Source organism: Eurosta solidaginis, chromosome 3, assembly GCF_040869045.1.
Source record: "Eurosta solidaginis isolate ZX-2024a chromosome 3, ASM4086904v1, whole genome shotgun sequence".
NCBI lineage: Eukaryota > Metazoa > Arthropoda > Insecta > Diptera > Tephritidae > Eurosta > Eurosta solidaginis.
Genome location: NC_090321.1, coordinates 281,464,892 through 281,487,791, shown reverse-complemented (window position 1 = coordinate 281,487,791; position 22,900 = coordinate 281,464,892). Strand labels below are relative to the sequence as shown.

Sequence of the window (22,900 nt, the reverse complement as noted above, 5' to 3'; positions counted from 1 at the left end):
CTTTAATGGAACACATTCCTTCGAAAAAATTAATGATTTTATAATGAGCATCAACAGTTGTTTTGGCCTTCATAATGCAAATGTTAGAGCTACGGTTACCGACAATGGATCAAATTTTGTAAAGGCATTTAAGGAGTTTGGCATAAGCCAAATACAATGCGATGAGAATACCGAAGCTGAAGAGGTTTTAGAGATAGGCGAGTTTTCAAACTATTCAAATTGTTTACCGAAACACATTAAATGCGCTACCCACACACTTAATTTGATTGTACCGAATGACATAGCTCGATATTTAAAAAGAAGTCCCTCAAACTATGACAAACATACTATTGTAAGTTTTGATAGAAATATGCATACTTAAATTTGAGCAGTTTTAATAATAAATTGTTCATTTCAAAAGATAATTTCAAAGTTCTCCGCCTTGTGGAGCAAATTAAACCGTCCGAACAGTTCCGAGCAAATAATTTCTATAATCGGATCTCAGTTAAAATACCCTGTCGTTACTAGGTGGAATTCGTTATATGAAGCGGTTACATGTTTGTACTCACACAAAGAAAAAATTAATGATTTATGTCAAGCACTAGGCGTAAATAAATTTTACGAAACGGATCTCGATTATTTGGAAGAGTATATCCGGATACTAAACCCACTCGCCGATGCTATTGACTTTTTACAAGGCGACAAAAAAATGATTTATGGCTACCTTTTGCCCACCCTTGCAACTATTGTTACCAAATATAAAAATATTGTGCAAGGCAACAATTTGTTACATTTTAACGAAACACCGAGCTTTATAGTTGATGCTTTGAAGGAACGCTTTAGAAGCCATTTTGAATTGCAAGAGGACTTCAATGATGCCATTATTGCATCCGCATTATGCACGGAAATAAAATTTCAATGGGTGCATGCCCTTAATCCCATATACGGTGACGCTAAAGTAACGGAGCTGAGCGAAATGGTTAGAAATATCATATCAAATGATTATCCAGTTGATGCAAGTTTTAGCACCTCTAACACGCCTGAAAGTTTTAAATTTTTTGACTTTGGACGAAAAAGTAAATAACTGTAGTTGAAACGATATTGTTTAGATAAGTTAACTATATTATCTAAATAAATTCAATATTCTAGGTGAAAATGTGCAACCAACTGATAGAGCATTGACTCCAGTGGACATAGAATATAGTAATTATATTGCTGACCCAAGCACTGGCACCGAAATGCTGAACAAATACCCACTCATAAAAAAATGTTTTATTACGTACAACACTCCTTTGCCCTCATCAGCAGCGGTTGAAAGATTATTTTCTTCGGCAACAATATTAAATTCGCCTCGACGGGGCTCGTTATCCGACGAGAATTTTGAAAAACTACTATTAATAAAGGTTAACTCTTTGTAGATTTTTTAATTATGCTAATTGTTTAAATGGTTATATTCATAATTTCAATAACACACAGCCAAACATATAAAACAGACATCGACACATACATATGTTCACAATTGTAATTGCCTTTAACACGCAGACTGAATAAATCGAAGCTTAAAAATGTCTAATCCTAACTTTTTTTGGTTCAGATACATTTATTTTTAACTCCCACACAGATAAATGTAAAAAGTGTGGCTGTAAGTATCACAGAAACAGCATAACCCTTTTGTGAATTCCAAAACTATATAACAGACTAATGATTACTTACATTTTCATGGTAAAAATTGGAAAAGAAAAATTTGTCTACAGTAAGTTTTCTACCCACCTGTAAAGTTTGCATCATCGGTTTCAATAAATTTCTTTTTTCCCCGTGATCATTTTGATACATGAAAGTCTTTATTTATCTCGATTAGTTTATGCCATTACGATGCAGAGTGACAGATGAAACCAATAAACTTATTATCTTGGGTAGAATAAAGTAAAATAGATATATCCAAAATTTCACATCATTTGCACACCATACAACAACAATGGCACTTTTGTATAAAAACCTGTGAAAATCGGCGTGATATCGAGCAATCTATTTAAGTGCGCTTTGGGTGTAAACTATTTATTTTACTGCAAAATTTCTAAACTGTATCTACTCGCTAAGAACCATGGATCTTACTGATCTTGGTATTCTTTATTTACGTTGTTTTTTTTCGTGCTCTTTTTTCATAAAAACAGTTTCTTGCACTTTTAATGTTTTTTATGTTATTAGCAAAAATATATATATAGGTACTTACCGTACAGGTTTCTGTGGTCTCGAAAACTATAGTTTTAGATAATTTTTTCTAGTTTCCAAATAATAGCAACATGTGCCGCCAAATGGGTTAATGAATATGCCAACAAATTCTAAAACTTCACCGTATATTAGGGATGTCAATATTTTATAATTTAGGAACCCCGGGATTTTCGGGATCTTGTATTGTAATTAATACCGGGATTTAGATATTCTTTTGATTTCACAAAGTTAACCTACGAAAGTGCACAATATTATTTGGGATAACCTCTTCTGCATCAAATCATAAGGGTTAAAATTAATTCAGAAATAAATAGGTTTCAAACTTCGCTGCATAATATTTTCAATTCAAACAATCACATATTTTGAAAAAAAAGTAATATACATTGTATAATAAGACCATAATTTCTTGAAAACCATTTAATCTATTGTGATCAGATAAGTCAAAGAAATTTCATAATATCCTACTTATGTGTATGTTCTGCTTTTAATACTAAGCAACATTCAAAAACTTCAAAAAGTATTCCTCGATTCAAAAAAGTACTACTACTATAAGCTTGTATGTATGTATGTATATGTATGTGCGCATACTAAATTAATATTGAATTAGGTAAGCTTTAAAACGCGATTTTCTGGCGGCACTTCATGTTTCTTAAGAAATTTGGAGTCCCGAAAATGCTAGAATTTGTCTTAAAGGTGAACTCTCTGAATTTACATCGTTAGCATGCATGTTTGGGCAATTGTCAATTAAAAATTAAAAATGTATTCAAAAAGTTTTACACACCAAGCGAAACAGTAGGAAATGAGCGCATGTGTGGCAAAGTTTCTCCAAGCCTATTTAGTGGGAATTTCCTTTATTTCTTATTGTTACTACTTAATAATGTAAAGATAACTAAATTTGTACACAAAATGATGATTTTTCGGACAATATTTTATTAAATGAGGACGCAAACTTGCGGGAGAGCTGCGAAAATCATGTATTATTTATTCCAGAAAAGAACACAAACATGTCCAAGAGTAGGGAAAGGGTTTTACAAGTTGGTTTTATAAACTTTACCCTTAAATTGAACAATTGAAGTCTAAAGGGCCCATTACTCATACTTAGCATAGACTTGACTTGACTTGAAAACTGTCCTGTTAAATGAACATTGCATATTACTTATTACTCAAAACTTAGCAACACTTAACTTGACTTAGAAGTCTGTTGGATTTTGATTTTCTATGTAAGTTCTAAGTGACGTTTGCATTTTGAGATGCCATTTGTTTGATTCCATTTCATTTTGACATTTTGTCATACAAATTGACATTTAAGTCAATAAGTGGAGTATAATCGTGGCTAAGTTGCCAAGTTTAGGCCAAATCAAGTCAAGTATATGCTAAGTATCAGTAATGGGCCCTTAAGCACTTCCGCAGTATTACTATAACAATTTTTTTTTGCATACTGACACATTAATTCTGTTTAACCGTTTCCCCAACATTGTTTTTTTTTTTTTTTCAGAAAAATATTCGTACTTATTCTCAGTACTAAGAAGTTGTTTTAATGATATAAACCAAAGTAGAAAATTATGATTGTTAGTGTACGTTTTGGCACCACCAATTAAAGGACTTAAAGGATTTAAGTTTTTATTACTTTCTTTTTAAATGATCCCATCAAGCAAATTGAGCATTTTAGAAAATTCTCTTTTGAACAAAAAGTGTTCAAAACGGAAAGTTTTTTTAACATTTTTTTTTATGAACGTTGTGACAGCGCACTGCCCTCAAATCGTCCAACGAAACCAGGCTAATCCTGTTCATGCCGAGTCGTTGGAAGGCAATGGTTTGTTAACCGTCATAAATACAATTCCAAGCATTTCCCTACGACTAGCAAGGAAATCTCTTAAGGATAAAAGTAAGAATTGTCTTTGGACTGATTCTAGTCGATCAATATGAACCTGGTAGCTCGGGTTCCAAATTATTCCACCGTATTCTAATATCGGCCTGAATAATGGTGTAAAAAGAGCTTTAGTAACGTACGGGTCGCTGAATTCTTTATACCATCGCTTTACAAACGCCAGAACACGTCTAGCATTATTAACAGTTGCAGTAATATGAAGGTTGAAGTTAAGTTTACTATACGTATAAAGGTCTATAAAACTGTATACCTCTTCTGTGTTGATTATAACTGGTAAAGAGTGTAGGAAGCTGGCTGGAGTAATCTACATAAATCTGCATTTTTAAGTTTAAGTGGCATATAGTTGATGGTGCATCAACTGAGCAATGTGTCCAAATCTGATTGTAAAAGAGACCTTTCTTCGCTTCACGCATAGGATAAAAAAATTTGTACATCTTCATTTGCAAGAGAAAAACTAATTATTATTATTAACTTATTTATTTGCGCGAAATCCAAAATTTTCTTACTACCATATTTTTGGAAAAGACACGGCGATATATATTATATGAGCAATAAAGTTTCCAATTGGGTAGGTAGTCATATTGTGCTTATGTTATTAATACAATTTTTTTATTTTTATATATTTTTTTGTTTATTACAATAGAAAAAAAATCGCCTTCCAGACACAGTGTAGCATTTTCATTAAATATAAATAAAAAAGCCTATAGCCAGCTAACGTGATTAAAAGTACAATATAGTTACGCTATTAATAAAAAATCATGTTGTTGTCATGCGAATTTTATCTTTTTATATAAACAAATTTTCAAAAAGCCTTCAAAACGATACAGGTCATATTTTTCATTAAAAAAACTGGCCAATTTTGATACCATTAGCTGCCAAAACTTTCTAAACTTTCAAAAGTGATGCAGGGGCTCCGAGAAAACAAAAAAAAAAATCGTTTTTATAAATTATAATCTGTACAAAATCCCCCTTTCTCTTTGGTTTTGATCCCGCTTATGCATTTATTTGTACCAAACGCAACGGGAAGCTTAGTCAATGCACAGAGATATCACACGCCCAGATCTAGTGGAAATTAACTATCACATCTTGGTTTATTTTATGTTACGCACACAATGCCAAAGACTTTGTAAATCGGAAACATGGCTTTTTTAAGTTTCAGAGTATCTTTTTGTAATCACAGAATTATTATTATTATTTTTTTTATTACGGCTTTCTTAAACATAACTTACATCTATTTTACAATGTTTATAATTGTATTCTGGGCTATGCAATCTAGAATAGTTACATCTGTGTCCTACCGTAGAGTACTATGGATGGGAGATCATGAGATCATGCGAACAAAGTGTTATGCTAGTGTAGTATGTAGGCATTTTACGCATGTTAGTAAAGCGCGAAGGCAACATCTGCACGGCCATGCACTGAGTTAATCCGAGTGATGCGTTTCAGTATGTGCTTCGGCAACCTTTTTTGTATGCGTACAAGAGCTTGGAAGTCTTGGCGCTACATAGCAGAATAGTTTCGCTGCACTTCTATCGATGTTATGGAAGCCCGCCTGTCCAGCACTAAATTGGTAGTGTTCTGCAATAATTGTACAATTCTTGTTTAAATTTCTTGGAATGACATGATTTAATATCATTTGGTAGTTCATTATAGGATTTAAGACCTTTATAATACAGATCACATTTGTCTGCTTCAGTTTTATAAGCCGCCAGATTAAAATAATTTTTATTACGCGAATTTACAGAGTGCATATCTTTTACATATTCAAGTTACTTATGCATGGTGAAATAGACAGAGGTTTAAAATTATAAAATGTAAAGTCACTGATTAGCAAAGTTAACCATATCAAGAAATGTTGAAATAAATATATTGCAAATGCAAGCTTATATCTGCAAGTGTGATAGTCTCGCGGTCTGAGAATATATATTTGGAGATCAAAAATGCCGGGCCTTTGAATAATACAATCACATTTTATGTGTTTTTTATATAAAGAGGAACACTGTGCACAACTATTTGACGTCTACCGTTTCAGGTTTTTAAATGCATTTTTCTCCACCTTCACTGCACTATAACCCACAAAAAGCACTTCATTATATTCCTTATTTATGTGGCAATTAATTTCTTCTTAAGTTTTAAAAAAAATAATGCTTATTTTTGTAGAAAATACCAAAATACAGTTTTACAATATAAAATGTCAAAACATTGAGTCAGAGTTACCGTCGCTATTGAATGCGAGAACCACATTTGGGATTTATGATTGGAAATTATTTTATTGGAAATAATATTTTATTCCAATTATGTTTTATGAATAACTAACTCATTTATACGTGCTTCTTATTTATTTCAATCGGAATTGAAGCATGCAAAATTGAATTTCATTCATTTGGGGCAAAATTCCCCGAATAAAACTTTTTAGAATCAAACATAATGTTTTAAATGAAATATGGCAGCCCGGTTATTTATAACTAGTTTGATACCTTCAAACCAATCACAGGTATGTTAGCCATTAAAAGTACGAAAGCATCAACCCTGAAAACGGATATTTCACTGGAACTGGATGAAAAGTGATTGCAGTCAACAAATTTTGCAATCACTCGTGAGTGGGAGTGCTCTCGATGCATTCACAATCAAGCTGAATGCTTTTTTACAGTCATGCAATCACTAACGGAATTTTTGAATGGAAAAAATGAAATCGCATTCAAACTTGGCTTATATATTTGAAATCACCCAATCATATTTGTAAAATGAATCAATCTTGATTTATAACTGTATTGATTGAATCATTTTACAGCTCTGTTCTGAACAATGTTCGAAAAAGCGGAAACTTGTTGTAGGGTTCTTATTATTTTTATTTAACTTTGTATTTTAGTTACTTTGAACTTTGTAATTTTTTAAATGTATTATCAATATTTTAAGTTTCAATATTGATTTTCAATTTTCAAAAATTTCATTGTGAAAAATAAAGAAAGAATTTGACGCATACTTTTAGGCGTGTTTAAAAAATATAATTTAAAGTTTTGTTAAAAAATAATACGTGGTTTCAATTACTACATTGGCGATCCTGCCAATAAATAGCTCACGAACGTTAATAACGCGTAATCGCGTAAAATTTTACAATCGTTTTTCATCAAATGAAGTTGCAGAATTTGAGCTAGTTTCTCGTCATACTGGTTTAGTGTTTTAACCTAAAAGTGAAGTACAATTGAAATATTCAACATTGAGTTGAGAAAATTTAAAAGAACATTCACGAACCTATCTGAGGACTGGAAGCAAAGAAATAATAAGCGCATAAAATATCTAACTTTTGGTGTATTTTAACCGTAGTTCTGAAGTTTGATATGTTCTTTCTTCTAAAATTTATGAAACACATGCGAACAACATTAAATCAAGCTAACTGCAACAGTAATTGTATATCAAAAATCAATATAAAACTCCACTAGTGCTACAAATAAAAGTCGCTTCGTCGAACGTAATAGGTGCCACACGCAGTATTCGTAAACGCCATTACGATCAAGATTACCCCCCGTCCAATAATATTAACACCGATATTGATCAAGATCCAGACGACTAATTAAATATAAGCGCTAGCAACGAGCAGCAAGTTGAAGCACAAAAATCATCATCAGCTGCTTAATCTTCTTACGCTCCTCCACAGAAGAATCAAATGCCAATGCATTATTCAATAGTATAGGACAACCAAAATCCATTGCATAAGTCTCAGTTACGTCAACAAACTAAATATTCGCAAGTATTTGAATAAAAATATCACCTTTTATGTATGTATACTAAAATATAGATATATTTTTATTATTATTATTGTAAACTCTCTTTTCATAGAATTACTAATTAATTTTACTGTTTTGTTAGTGAACTCTCTTTTCATTTAATTCAATAATATTTCGTTCACCACAACATAATACACAAACATCTACACTTTCTAATAATCTAAATGATTCATTTATAAATACACCAAATGACATTTTACAACAAAATATTACAAATCAGTATGATAATTACAATCAAAACGAAATTTCAGCAACATCAGTAAAACTTCCACAATTTTGGACTAGTTGTCCAGAAGCGTGGTTTATACACGCTGAAACACAATTTAGCACCAAAAATATAACTCAAGAGAATACCAAATACGAACATATTATAACAGCACTTCCACAAGACGTAATAGTAACAATTTTAGATTTTATCCAAAACCCTCCCCTCACTAACAAGTTTAGTGAACTCAACAAAGTTTTAATAGAACGACATTCTCTTAGTGTAAATTGAAAGCTTGATAAAATCTTAAATGATTCTGAAATGGGTGATCGCAAGCCCTCTGAATTTTATCGGTCATTAATGTTGTTAGCTAGTTCAAATTTTAGTGAAAATATTTTAAAGAGAATTTGGTTGAGAAAACTTCCCAAAAATTTAAATGCAATTTTGGCTAGCTCAAGTTCTAATAATATTAATGAATTTGTAAAATTAGCGGATAACATTTTTGAAGTTATGAATAAAAAAGAAGTTTTCTCAGTAAATACAATATCAGATACAAAAGCTCAAAATTCAGTTATTGAAAATCTAGTTAAAACCACTTCTTTAATGTGTGAAAGTTTTCAGAAACTTTCTTTGGAGTTAGCAGAAATTAAAACAGAAGTGTATAGGAATAAATCTAGGTCGCGTTCTAATTCTAGGAATAATTTTAGAAATTCTTTTAGGCATCGTTCTAACTCGCGTAATAATCCAAATTGGTTGTGTAGATTTCACTACAAATTTGGAAATAATGCCAGAAGTTGTGAACAACCTTGTTCTTATAACAAAAACAAAGATTCAACAAACTAAATTCTTCCGTTGTTGCAGCGACGAACAACGGAAATTTAGAATTTTCGACGCGTCGCTTATTTATTTTTGATAGAGAAAACAAACAAAATTTTTTAATTGATAGTGGAGCAGAAATTTCGGTATTACCCGCGTCTAAATTTCCTCATACGAAACGTTCAGACATAATTCTCACTGCAGCTAATGGCTCAACAAAGGCCACTTACGGGAAAAGGCTTTTAAACGTAAATTTAGGTTTAAGACGTGAATTTCCCTAGCCAATAATTGGCGCTGATTTTCTTTGTAAATATGGTCTTCTTATAGACATTAAACATAAACGTTTAGTAGATCCATTAACCAATCTCTCAGTTAATAGAGTATCCTACTTTTGTGATATTCCATTACCTAAATTATTTGTGGTCGACAATAAATTTACAAAATTATTAAAAGAGTTTCCGTTACTTATTTCAGAGCCAGATTATACTAAACCTGTTAAACATACAACAGTACATCGACTTGTAACAGAAGGTAGTCTTCCATTTTCTAAGCCCAGGCGCTTAGATCCGGTAAAATACAAAGTCGCGAAAACGGAGTTTGATTTCTTAGTTAAAACAGGCATTTGTCGGCCTTCAAATTCTTCAGTAGCATCACCACTTCACCTTGTACCTAAAAAAGAGTTGAATGATTGGCGTCCATGTGGTGATTTTAGAAGATTGAATATTGTGACTGTTCCCGATCGTTATCCCTTACCTCAAATTCAAGATTTTAATATGAACCTTCGTAATAAAAATATATTTTCAAAATTAGATTTAGTTAGAGCATATCACCAAATTCCTATTGCTGAAGAAGATATTTATAAAACTGCTATCACAACTCCTTTCGGTATGTTTGAATTCATGAGAATGCCTTTCGGACTTAGAAATTCTGCTCAAACCTTTCAAAGATTCATAAATGAGGTATTAGGTGACTTAGATTTTGTATATGCTTACATCGACGACTTACTTATTGCAAGTAAAGACGAAGAACAACATTTAAAAGATTTACGTATCCTTTTTCAACGCCTTACAGAGTACGGTTTAAACATTAAACCAAGTAAATGTACTTTTGGTGTAACAAATATAGATTTTTTAGGACATAACATTTCTGGAACAGGTATTCGACCGTCCGATGAAAAGGTATCAGTTATTCGTAATTTCGAACGTCCAAAATCAGTTAAGCAGGCACAGAAATTTATTGGTATGGTAAATTATTATCATAGATACATTCCAAAACTAGCAGAATTTACAAACAAAATTTATGATCTAATTAACAAAGTAAATAAGAAACGTGACAAAACTTTGGTATGGGACGAGAATTCGAATGAAGCTTTTAAATGCATTAAAGATAAATTTGCATCTACGATATTGTTAAATCATTTTAACAAAGATGCTAAATTATCTTTAACAGTAGATGCATTTAACACAGCGATTGGGGGCGTTATACAACAAAATTACAATAATAAAATTGAGCCCATTGCATTTTTTTCTAAAAAACTCTCTCCAACTGAAATTAAGTATAGTGCTTTTGATAGGGAATTATTGGCGATTTATTTAAATATAAAACATTTTAGATATCTTTTGGAAGGACGACAATTTACAGTTTATACGGACCATAAACCTTTGACTACTGCTTTAAATTCAAAAACAGAACGAAGTCCTAGACAAACGATACACACACAATTTACTGATGACATACAATAGATTAAAGGAGAATCCAATGTTGTAGCAGATACGCTATCTAGAGCTTTTGAGGTTAATGCAATATATAATACAGAACTGAATTTTAAAATTTTACAAACTGAACAACAAAAACATGATGACTTAATTCAACTTTTATCTGATTCTCAATATCTAAATTTAAAACTAATTAGTATTCCCATTTTAAATTTTAATATTTGGTGTGAAATTTCAGGAGAAACTCCTAGACCATTTGTACCGAGTAATTTGCGAAAGACAGTATTTGATATTTTACATGGAATAGCACATCCGGGTACAAGAGCTACACGACGGCTTATAGTTAAAACATATTATTGGCCCAATATGAATAAGGATAGTAATATTTGGTCAAAAGAGTGTCTTAATTGTCAAAAGTCTAAAGCAAGTGTCGGCAAAAATGTTGTGTGGATGTATTAGTGAGAGCGCTTTGATCGCACGAATCAATTAATTCACTGATCATTCTCTTGTTAAACTGCAACGGCTAAACACGCAATAAATAATAAGTTATTGATGCGCACAATGGCAAGCGAATATTTTATGTTGAACAACGCCTTTGGGCAAATTCAATGCCCGGATCAAATCTACAGATACAGGATGCTGCTTGATAGGAATTTCAAAAAGACCTGCTTTTTGATCAATTTTTATAAAGGTAGTCCTTAAAATGTTTTTTATTATCTTTTACTTACTACTTTAAATTCCACTTGCATATACAAATAGATCCCTATAATTTTCCTAATAAATACATACGTTTTTTACTATTACTATTAATATTTACAAATTTAAGAGTGACACCTGATTGTACTAGAAATAAATGGGCAACAAAACTATATCCATCCCATGGAATACCCCATATACACTAAAAAATTAAGAATTTTGATGAAAATCCACCGAATTTTTAGTATTATTTTCAAATAAAATTTACAGTTTCTCTATTGGATCCTGTTGCATTTTTTCGTATTAAATTAGTTAAATTAATTCATATTAATAAAATGTATTTACGTAAATACTTGCATATATTTTTCGCTGCACAACTAGCGATACCAACACTCGATGTTGATACGCCAATTGCTCATTGCAGACTGAACCATTCACTAAACAAAGAGCGCAGGCTATCTGTGTGAGTTGCTCACCATCTTAAGATGTATGAAACGCCGATGTCTGGTCTAAAGTTTATCGTCATACAAAATCCCCTATTGTCAAAATTCAAATTCCAAAGAAGAGATTTGAACACATTCATTTAGATATAGTTGGACCATTACCTATTTCAAAAGGACATCGCTATATTTTAACGATTATTGAAAGATTTACCCGTTGGCCTGAGGCATATGCATTAAAAGATATTTCAGCATCTACAATTGCAAATAAGTTTTTTAGAGAATATATTTCTCGGTTTGGAGTTCCGTTAAAGATAACAACTGATCAAGGTAGCCAATTTACATCGAAATTGTTTTCAGAGTTAACCAAATTACTTGGTAGTCACCAAATTACAACATCCGCATATCACCCTCAAGGAAATGGTATGGTTGAAAGGTTTCATAGACAATTAAAGACTACTATAATAGCTAGAGAGGACACAAATAATTGGTATGACGAGTTACCTGTCATATTACTTGGTTTGTGATCTATTTACAAGGAAGATATTTCGGCTACACCAGCGGAAACGGTTTTCGGTCAGAATTTACTTTTGCCAGGGGAACTTGTTATGCCATCAGTAATTTACGTGAACATTTTCGAAATGTTAGATCAAATTTAAGTCATCATAAAGATGCTGATACTGGAATTTATGTTCCAAAAGATCTTCAAACTTGTAAATTTGCATTCGTTCGAGTCATTAATAAACATTCATTACAACAACCATATGAAGGACCTTACAAAATTGTGGAAAAAGACCAAAAATGTTTTAAACTTGAAATATATAATAATATTAAAACTATTCCTATTGATAGATTAAAACCGACAATAATTGAGACAACAGACACAAACAACACCAAGAATTTACATAAAAAGAGAGTTACATTCAATTTGTTTAATGATAAATTTTCTTGAAGGGGGAGTAATGTAGTGTTCTTATTATTTTTATTTAACTTTCTTTTTTTGGTAACTTTGAACTTTGTAATTTTTTAAATGTATTATCAATATTTTAAGTTTCAATATTGATTTTCAATTTTCAAAAATTTTCATTGTTGTGAAAAATAAAGAAAGAATTTGACGCATACTTTTAGGCGTTTAAAAAATATAATTTAAAGTTTTGTTAAAAAATAATACGTGGTTTCAATTACTACACTGGTTATGGGAGAAAAGTAGGTATTATGAATGTGAGGGAGAGGGAGATTTCTTTGCCATTTCATAGGGGTTTTTTCACTAGTTAAATTAAAGGAAATGCATCAAAATATTTAAAGGAAATTGGTTCTTTTAAGAAAGAACACTTATTTGTACAAATTTGCGCTAAAATATGTATTTACATTCTACCACAATATTCTCACTGTTAATACAACAACAACAGCAACCACAATATTCTTTATTTTAAGTCGAAAAGTATATCATAAGCAACGGAAGAGCTCTTTGTATATTTGATGCAGCCATTCAGAAATTGCGCAAGGATTTTTTAAGAAGGCTTAATTAGATTTTGGCATATGGCGAAAGGCGAACTCAACTCGACGTGGCCGCCAGAAAATTGCTTTGCAGAATGAAAGCGGGCAACTCCGGCGGATTTGTGTTAACCCGCCGTGTTCTTCTTATGCTCCTCTGTTGATGTTGCTGTGGCACCAATTCATTACTCATTTCAGTGTATACCACATGAAATGCAATAATGTGCATTGTTAATACCTTATTTCTTAAATGCAAACAAATTCGCAACAATAATTAAACTTTTCAATTTTTTAAACAAAATAAGAAATGCGCAACGAAATTTCAATTGACAAAACAGCTGACTTCGAAAATTCGAAATTCCTATTCCCCAATTTTTCTTCTCCCTAGGAGAAAATTGGAGGAATTTTTCCGCGGGAATACAAAAATCCGGGAGAACAAAATTCCGCGAGAATATTTAGAATTGGTCTGATAATTTTTTTAATAATTTGGGAAAAATTTAAACAACGTGACATCAGGACGGACAAGGCGACAGCTGTTTTCGATTATTCATTCGTTATCCATATTCTATAAACACATTCTAGGGGTACCCGCGTCCACGTTTTCGCTTATATCTCGAGACCCTAGTTACACGCGGGTACGAAAAATACCCCGTATCAAAGTACTCATAAACAGCTTTCATTCGATACCCATATTGTACAAACATATCCCAGGATTGCCCAGGTCCACGTTTTGATCTCAATACCCTATCCAGAACGGGATAAAAATTAGCCTATGTCTGTCTCCTGGTTCTAAGCTACCCCTCCACCAATTTTCAGCCAAATATGTTCATCCGTTACTTCCTCTTCAATCACTCTTTATCTATTAAAAAAAAGCGCATCAAAATCCATTGCATATTTTTCAAGGTTTAAGCATTCAAAGGGACATAGGGACAGAAAAAGCGACTTTGTTTTATACTATGTAGTGATGTACATCCATATATACCTATAAACTTACGCCCGAAGTTAAATAACGCAGCGAATGCTATATATGTACGTATGGATGTGTCGCATCAAGCCTCACTCAAAAGCAATTAGCGCGGACAGTTCACAGCGAACAAACACACATACGCATTTTTTGATTAAAATGTTACTTTTGTTTAAACAATTTGGCTGATATAATAAAGGAATCAAGTATTTTTTTTTTTTTTGATGCAGATCGAAGGTAAATATTTCAAAGTTTTACTGAAAAGTAGAATTTTTTAATTCCATCCATCCGTTTATGAGTTATAGCTGTGTAAACAAAAATTTTATGATTTTTCACTACATTTTGGCAATTTGCCACGCCCCTATACTATATACCTTCAAATTATATTAACTGTACCATCTCACGTAGCTAAGCTTTCAAATGCAAAAAACCGTTTTAAAATCGGAGCATTCTGTGTGAAGTTATGTGCATACATGTCATTTAGCGACTTTATTTCATAATATTTACTAGCAGACCCGTCAGACGTTGTTCTGCCCTAAATTTGGTCTATCTACATACATTTTAATAAGCATTTTTCGTCTAACTCTGCCCCCCCCCCCCCCACTTTTTCTTAATCCTTTTATTCACTCCTCCCTCCGTATTTTCGCTTCATCTATCTCTATCTTCGTCTCACTCTATCTCTTTCTCAGCCTCCTTCTCCTTCCATCTTTTCTCTTCTCTCAAGTTTTTCCTTTTCTTCTTCATCCCTTATTGCCAGGCAAATCGAATAGAAAGTATGTAAATGGGTATGTGGGTATTATTAATTCATGTTTTTATTTCGGCTTCGCATGCATATTTATCAGTTTTGCCAGGTTGATGCGACTAAATCGAATATCACAATGAAAATTACTTTAAAGCTCTCAGCAACAGCTTCCATTTCATATCCCTATTACACACACATTCTAGGGGTATCCGGGTCCAGGTTTGTCCTATATTTTGAGACCCTAGTCACCCAGCGGTATAAAAATTACACTGTACTAAAGCACTCATCAACAGCTTTAATTTGATAACCATAATGTAAAAACACATCCTAGTGTTACCGTGATCCACGTTTTGGCCTATATCTCGAGACCCTTCACAAATAGGTATGAAAACTACCCTGTACTAAAGCACTCATCAACAGCTTTCATTTATTATCCATATTCTATAAACACATTCTAGGGGTACACGCGTCCACGTTTTCGCTTATATCTCGAGACCCTAGTTACCCGCGGGTACGAAAAATACCCATATAAAAGTACTCATAAACAGCTTCGATTTGATACACATATTGTACAAACATATCCCAGGATTACCCAGGTTCACGTTTTGATCTCAAGACCCTAGCCAGAACGGGATAAAAATTATCCTATGTCTGTCTCCTGGTTCTAAGCTACCCCTCCACCAATTTTCAGCCAAATATGTTGATCCGTTCCTTCCTCTTCAATCACTCTTTATCTATTAAAAAAAAAAGCGCATCAAAATCCTTTGCGACTTTGTTTTATACTATGTAGTGATGTACATCCATATATACCTATAAACCTACGCCCGAAGTTAAATAACGCAGCGAATGCTATATATGTACGTATGTATGTGTCGCATCAAGCCTCACTCAAAAGCAATTAGAGCGGACAGTTCACAGCGAACAAACACACATACGCATTTTTTGATAAAAATGTTACTTTTGTTTAAACAATTTGGCTGATATAAGAAAGGAATCAAGTATTTTTTTGGTGCAGATCGAAGGTAAATATTTCAAAGTTTTACTGAAAAGTAGAATTTTTTAAATCCATCCATCCGTTTATGAGTTATAGCAGTGTAAACAAAAATTTTATGATTTTTACTACATTTTGGCAATTTGCCACGCACCTATAATAATATACCTTCAAATTATATTAACTGTACCATCTCACGTAGCTAAGCTTTCATAAGCAAAAAACCGTTTTAAAATCGGAGCATTCTGTGTGAAGTTATGTGCATACATGGCATTTACCGAATTTATTTTATAAGATTTATAGATAGATGTATAATGTTCTCACTTCGATTACGGCATTAGAATTGATCTATGTTCAGCGTCATATAAAAAGGAAATATCTATTACATACGTAAGGTAATATGTTCTCAGTATACGTTTTGCAGCTTTTTAATCAATGAGGTATACGGAGCTTTCAATTGACAACATACGTCAATTTGTGTCATGGTTTGCGTAGTTTCAGTTAAAAACTTTATGGAAGTATTTTCTTAGCCTATTGAAAATAAAAAGGAATAAGGAATTTAATTGGCGAAATTTCATAAAAATTGCCACTTCTGTTTTCGTGTTTGCTGCTGTCTATGTCATAAAAAGTATTGATTTTATATATTTGTTAAAAGTGTGAAGGCAAAACGTACAGGATCCTAGCATTGTGTAAAAGATCTGAATCCGTTATCTTCGACAATCCTAAAGGGTTGCATATCTGTGGCAATCATTCTAATCAAAGCACAATCCTGTTGTTTTTTCGCTCATCGACTTCCTTATGTTGTTGTTATTAGGTTCAAAAAAGGATTCTATAGGAGCTGTTGATGAAGACATTTCCATCAACGTTGGATGCGACCGCTTCAAGTTATTTAACAAATTGGTTATATTTCCACCTGTTTTATATTTTTTCCGCACGAATTGCATTTCGCAGAATCGCCCTGCACTTGACTACAGTCCTTCCAGACAACAGATTTGCGAATCTTTGGATTACTTATAAAATTGAATTCTCCTTCAGGGTCACTTTCAATTGGCTTACTAGAATCTAAAACTGGTATTAATTTAATACTGAACACAATATCATACCACAATATAGATAAACACATGTTCAATATATTGCTTGCCAGAAGTGCGAAGAAAATTCTTCATCTTTCTCCTTTCTATCGAAGCCACCAACACAATAAAGCTAAATTTATAAAAACAAAAATTACAGAATATGTATTTCCTCAAGTATCCGTAAAGTATATAGTGATGAAAACTTCGATGCCTAAAAAATCGAACGATTTTTTTTTTAATCGATTCTACATTTCTAAAAAAATCGATTAAGAATCGAATCGAAATCCAGCTCTACTTCTGGGTACCAGGACACGCAGGCATAACTGGGAACGAAAAAGCAGACGTAGCAGCGAGGTCTGCCTGCAAGACCCCAACAATCACAAGCACCGTCGTGGAGAGATTGGATTTCTCCAGATTCAGTCTTAAACAACACCAAGCCAAACTTAACCCCAGCGGGTTTGGGGCTTAGAATATACCCGCGGTAGGTATGCCTGTCGTAAGAGGCGACTAAAATACCAAATTGATTCAAGGGGTTGCCAGCGCAATGTATAGCTACTCCAACCCAATTGTACACCTCACCTACCTGTGCTCCCCAAGACCTTCGGTTAGTGTCCTTATCGCTATAACAACAACAACAACAAAGGGCACTCAATCAACATTATCTAAATAGTTAAAACACCATCAACCTACTGAAATTTCCAACTATGGAAAACATCAATACTGTCTACAGCTACATCCAAGTCAACACAAAAATATAACTCATTATTTTACTTTACCGACACAGCCAATAGCCCTGGTAGCTAGCGCTGTAACCCAATTAAATCTTATAATTTATTATAAATTTAATTAAACAAATAAATGAATAAATAATTTACCCCATATTGCGCCGTACAAGGGGACATTATTCGTTTGAAACTAATTCAACTTACTATTTGACCTTCTACGTGGGTATACCAACTATACAAACATACATACATGCAAGTACATTATATTTACGTGTATATTTTACCTATATATTTCTGTTTCTCTCTTCCACGATTTTTCATCTCTGGTAAGGAAAATTTTTACAGCAATATTTTCACCATGCCACTGCCCTCTCCACACTTCTCCATATTTACCACGCCCAATGCATTCTACTAGAGTCACTTGCTTAGCAAGTGTACGTTGAACCAATAACGGCAAGCCACTGCCAGAACCCGATGTCATTGGATGTTGAAGGTATTCCTGCAAAAGAATATTTTTTTATATTTTTGTGCGTTCGAAATTGTCTTGTTTATGTAATAAACTTACACGTAAAGTACTATCACCCGCACTTGTTGCACGCAGCAGCTCGTCATTTACCAAATAAACATCAGGATCATTTTTGATGCGCGATGCCATTACACTTTTTCGATGATGTCTTATCATGAAATAATAAACCAATGTAGCCATTAATCCAATCACGAATACGGGTCCTAATATCGCCAAAGTCATTTTGAAAGTATTACTTAAATCGGCGCTCAGTCGTGTTACTTCGTCTGCAAAATAAATAACTACAGTAACTGTATGTATGATTACAGTATAAAACATTATGGAAATATCTGGCGGCCACAGGAAATAACAAAACTTTTCCATCACACTTATGCTATACCGCATGTCGTATATGACCACAGATCTGTTTTTATTTGTTTCTATATACCGTTTACTATCGGCGGTAGCTCAGGAAAATCCCCATCATTACAATAATCTCCAGAACAACAGATTATGTTGACATGCATTACGGCGCGTTTACGTGGTCCTAAGGTATTTTGTTTGCAAATTAATGGAAGTTGGTCTGCGGAAGTTGTACATCCTCGTGATACTTTCTCCTCACCATATGCGCTCCGGGTGCGCGATTTCCAGCACTTATACGAATTATTTGTAAAGTTTATTAGATATAAAAATAATACCATGTTAGCAACTTCAATTACCTGTATGGCATTTTGGCACATATGAGCGTGTTGTGTGGCATTTTTGCAAGGCGCTTCGCATGCGTAACACTTGAACCTATATTATTATAATAAATTACAACGTATTTATTATTATATTTTATAATAAACTACTGTGCACACTTCATATGGCATTTATTTTCTATCGCTTCTTAATTGTTTTTGTTCGCTTAGAAAAAAAGGCTATTAACTATAAATACAAGATATGTATAAGCAAAAGGCGCACACAAAAATTTTTAACTCAAGATATTTAAACTAAATTAAAAAAGAATAATCGAATTCGCAATTAAAAACAAAATTTTAATATTTATGCACGTAATTAATGCAATTAAATTCACTCACTATTGCTTAGTATTTACCTTCTTCTCATGCGACGCTTAGATTTTGTGTGCCTCCTTTGGTTAGCGGAACGAGGATTTATATTAAAATTAAATACTTCAAATACTGAAACATACTTAACTAATCAAGCTAAAGTAATAATTTACAACAAATGTCGGCTGCTAAAACATGTTGAAAAATGTCGGGAGAGGTGTCAAAGATTAGTCTAAAATGGTACGCCGAGACGTTCCAAGACCGGGGGTGGTATCCGTAGTATTTTTGCCCAGGCCCAACAAACATTTATGTTACACTGTGGTTGCCCATTATTTCAGTATTTCCGCTACATACACGGTTGTGAGATTTTTTCTAACTGTGACGCTGTGAGTAAAAAGAAGCTTAAACTTGCTTGACATTTCCTTTGGCAGCCTTTTAAAGGATTTAATATTTTTTATAACTGACTCACCTCTCCTTCCTCAACTTACTGCCTTTACTGATTTCCTATGCCACCTTTCTATCTTCTCTAAGGATAGAACCTAAAAATTATTAACGTACTCTCATTGCAAAGTCTCCTTTATTCTTATTTCTGTTATGCGTCCCTAGGTTAAGCTCTATAAATATATATTGTAACCAAAATGTCTTAATTTACAAATTATCTATTGTTTATTAATTACTCTATTGAAATGTTATTCAACTTTTGCGTTTGTTCCCTTATGATGTTCTGACTAGCGCTATAAAATAATTTTGCCAATTGTTTTGCTAGGGAAAAACTTAATAAATACAAATACAATACAAAGCATTCTCGACAAAAAAGGTGACTTTTTTTCTCCATATAGAGAAATGAGTTGAATTCAAACCGAACTATAACGTCAATTCTAATTTCTTATGTGAATTTAAAGCTGAAGGGAAATCAAATTCAATTATTTTAAATCAGTGCAATTTTCATTGCTTTATTATATCAAATACTTTTAATAGTTTATAAACTTATACATATACTTGGATGTAATCAAAGGCTTCTTATAATAAATCAAAACCTTCCTTAAAACGGAATTTTCCTGCCACCTGGTCCTTCTGTATCTAGCTCTGCCTTCATTTTATGTATGGATGAGGGCCCGTTTTCTTCGTTGCAAACTTTTATTTATTTATTTTATCTACAGGACACAGTCCTTACAGATAGGTAACCATTTAGAATAACAGTAAAAATTAAAAATAACAAAGCAATTACAATAAAATTATATATTTACAAGAACACAAAATATATAATTCAATATAACAGATGCAGCGCATTATATACAAACATTTATTTATTTACCGGTCAACGAATCAAAGAATTAAACAATTATACAGACCAAAAAGCAAACTAGCAAATAGGCGCATAGTCAAAGTCAAAATAAAATAGAAACCTCAATTTCATGAAGTATACAGAAGTTAAAAAGATATTTATTACAGAGTAAGAGGGGGTCGGAATCCATTCGATTTGACTTACGTGTTTAAGGTGGTAAGCAGATATTTTTTAATACCGAATATCGAGTCGCAAGAGTCAAAGTTTTTACAGTGTTTATTGAAACACTGCAATAGGCTACGACCCGGTTCATGCATTTCAAAGTTTGGTCTACAAAAAATTATGTACAGTAGTTGAAAATGTCTAGATGGTCTGGCTGGAACATTGAACTTAATTTCGCCGAGCAAGAATGGGCTAGAAATCATCCCTCTTATAAGTTTTACTATTAATATGACACCAAGCATCTCTCTACGGCTCTGTAACGTAGGCAACAACAATTGGCTGCTGTATGTCGGAAGATTCCGTGATGTATCCCAAGGTAAATGTTTCAAAGCTAAAATCAAAAATTGTTTTTGGACCGATTCCAGTTTATCACAATGAACCTGATAACGCGGGTTCCAGATTATCGAAGCATACTCCAATATGGGTCTCACCAATGATGTAAAGAGAATTTTAGTAACATATGGATAATGACATGATGTTCGCATTACATCACTCTACTAGGTTGTTGAGATCCGACTGAAGAAGTACTCTACAATCTGGTGACCTGATAGGCATAATAAGTTTGACGTCATCCGCATACATCAACGGCTTGCAGTGCTTCAAAACACTTGGTAGGTCGTTAATGAAAAGTAGGAATAACACTGGACCAAGTTGGCTACGTTGCGGAACACTAGAAGTGACATTAACAAACTAAGACCAACTATTTTTAAATATAACGGTTTGCTTTCTTCCATATAAATAAGAAGAGATCCAAGAAAGAAACAAAGGTGGAAAGCCCAGTTGATCAAGTTTGTACAAGAGTAAGCAATGAGCGACTTTATCAAAAGCCTTGCGAAAATCAGTGTAAATAACATAAGATGCAAAATTAAACCTGAAGCTGTGGGATACAATGGTTGTGAACTCGAGCAAATTAGACACAGTCGATCTCTCCTTATAAAAGCCATGTTGTGAAAAGTCAATCACCGACTATACACTATGCGCTAGTTGCTTAGTGATTATTGACTCGAAAAGCTTTGGTACAACACTCAGTTTGGCGATTCCCCTATAATTTGTGACACAGGATCTGCCACCACTTATATAGAGAGGAATTATAAAGGACTCCTTCCACTGCCTGGGAAACATCCCTTGTTTTAGGGAAGCGTTAAACAGAGAAGCTAAACGTTGATAAAGGTATAGAGCACATGGTTTAAGCACAATTGAGGGAATTTGGTTAGGTCTGGCAGTGTAGGAAACCTTTAGATTTTCTAGATGACATAAAACATCTTCCGCGCAAATACTAGGGACTGACACTAAATTCAGCGGACACAGTCTGAATGGGTAATCCGAAGGCACCGAATTAAATGTATTAGAGTAGTTCGATTGGAAGAAATCAGCAAAAATATTAGCAATAACGGAATTGTTGTTAGAAATAAGATCGTTAAACTTCATTGTAGAAGGAAATCCTTTAATATTTCTTTTTGAGTTAACGAAGCTGGAAAATTACTTAGGTTTGCAAAAAATTTGATTTTTAATCCTATCAATATACACTTTATAGCAACTGCTGTTTAACGAGCAGTACTTACGACGTGAAACAGTATAAGTAGCATAGGCAGTCCTGGTTCCTGAGAGTTTATATCGCTTGAACGCGAGCGTCCTACGATTTTTAAGACGTTTGAGCTCTTTAGTGCTCCATGCAATTGACGAAGTAGCTGGAGAGGTATTCGCTAGCGGTATGCAATTATGAAATAAGGCGTAGAGTACATTGTTAAAGTGAAATATACTCTCACAAATTAAATGGGACGCAACAAATTAAATGGGGTTACACTGAAATTACAGTCCTTGGTCGGAAAAAATCCCGAGTCGCTCCGGTACATAGAACCGACTGCCTTGGCAAGCGATGTACTCTCACCAATATCACCGGTGTAATCGGGCCAGGTTATTTTTGACGATTCACTGATTAGCGCAGACCAATTAGCTTTCTTGAACAGAAACCGGAGAGATGTGTCTCTCACGACCTTCTGACTTTGGCAAGGAAGACTATACGACTCCGAATAAAGAGCAAGAGCTGGATGATAAACATCTTCAGGCAATACAAATGGATCACATCTATGATGGAAC

At 33.3% G+C, this 22,900-nt stretch overlaps 1 protein-coding gene across 1 annotated transcript in view; it reads right to left on the bottom strand.

The window, feature by feature from the left end:
* Window positions 1-22,900, bottom strand: part of sax (saxophone) — a 55,359-nt gene that overhangs the window by 30,561 nt on the left and 1,898 nt on the right. The window contains exons 3-6 of the mRNA XM_067776740.1: window positions 18,967-19,042; window positions 18,696-18,900; window positions 18,308-18,534; window positions 18,027-18,241 (exon numbers count right to left, since the gene is read on the bottom strand). Of these exons, the coding sequence (XP_067632841.1) occupies window positions 18,027-18,241; window positions 18,308-18,534; window positions 18,696-18,900; window positions 18,967-19,042 (723 nt within the window). The remainder of the gene's footprint in view (window positions 1-18,026; window positions 18,242-18,307; window positions 18,535-18,695; window positions 18,901-18,966; window positions 19,043-22,900) is intronic.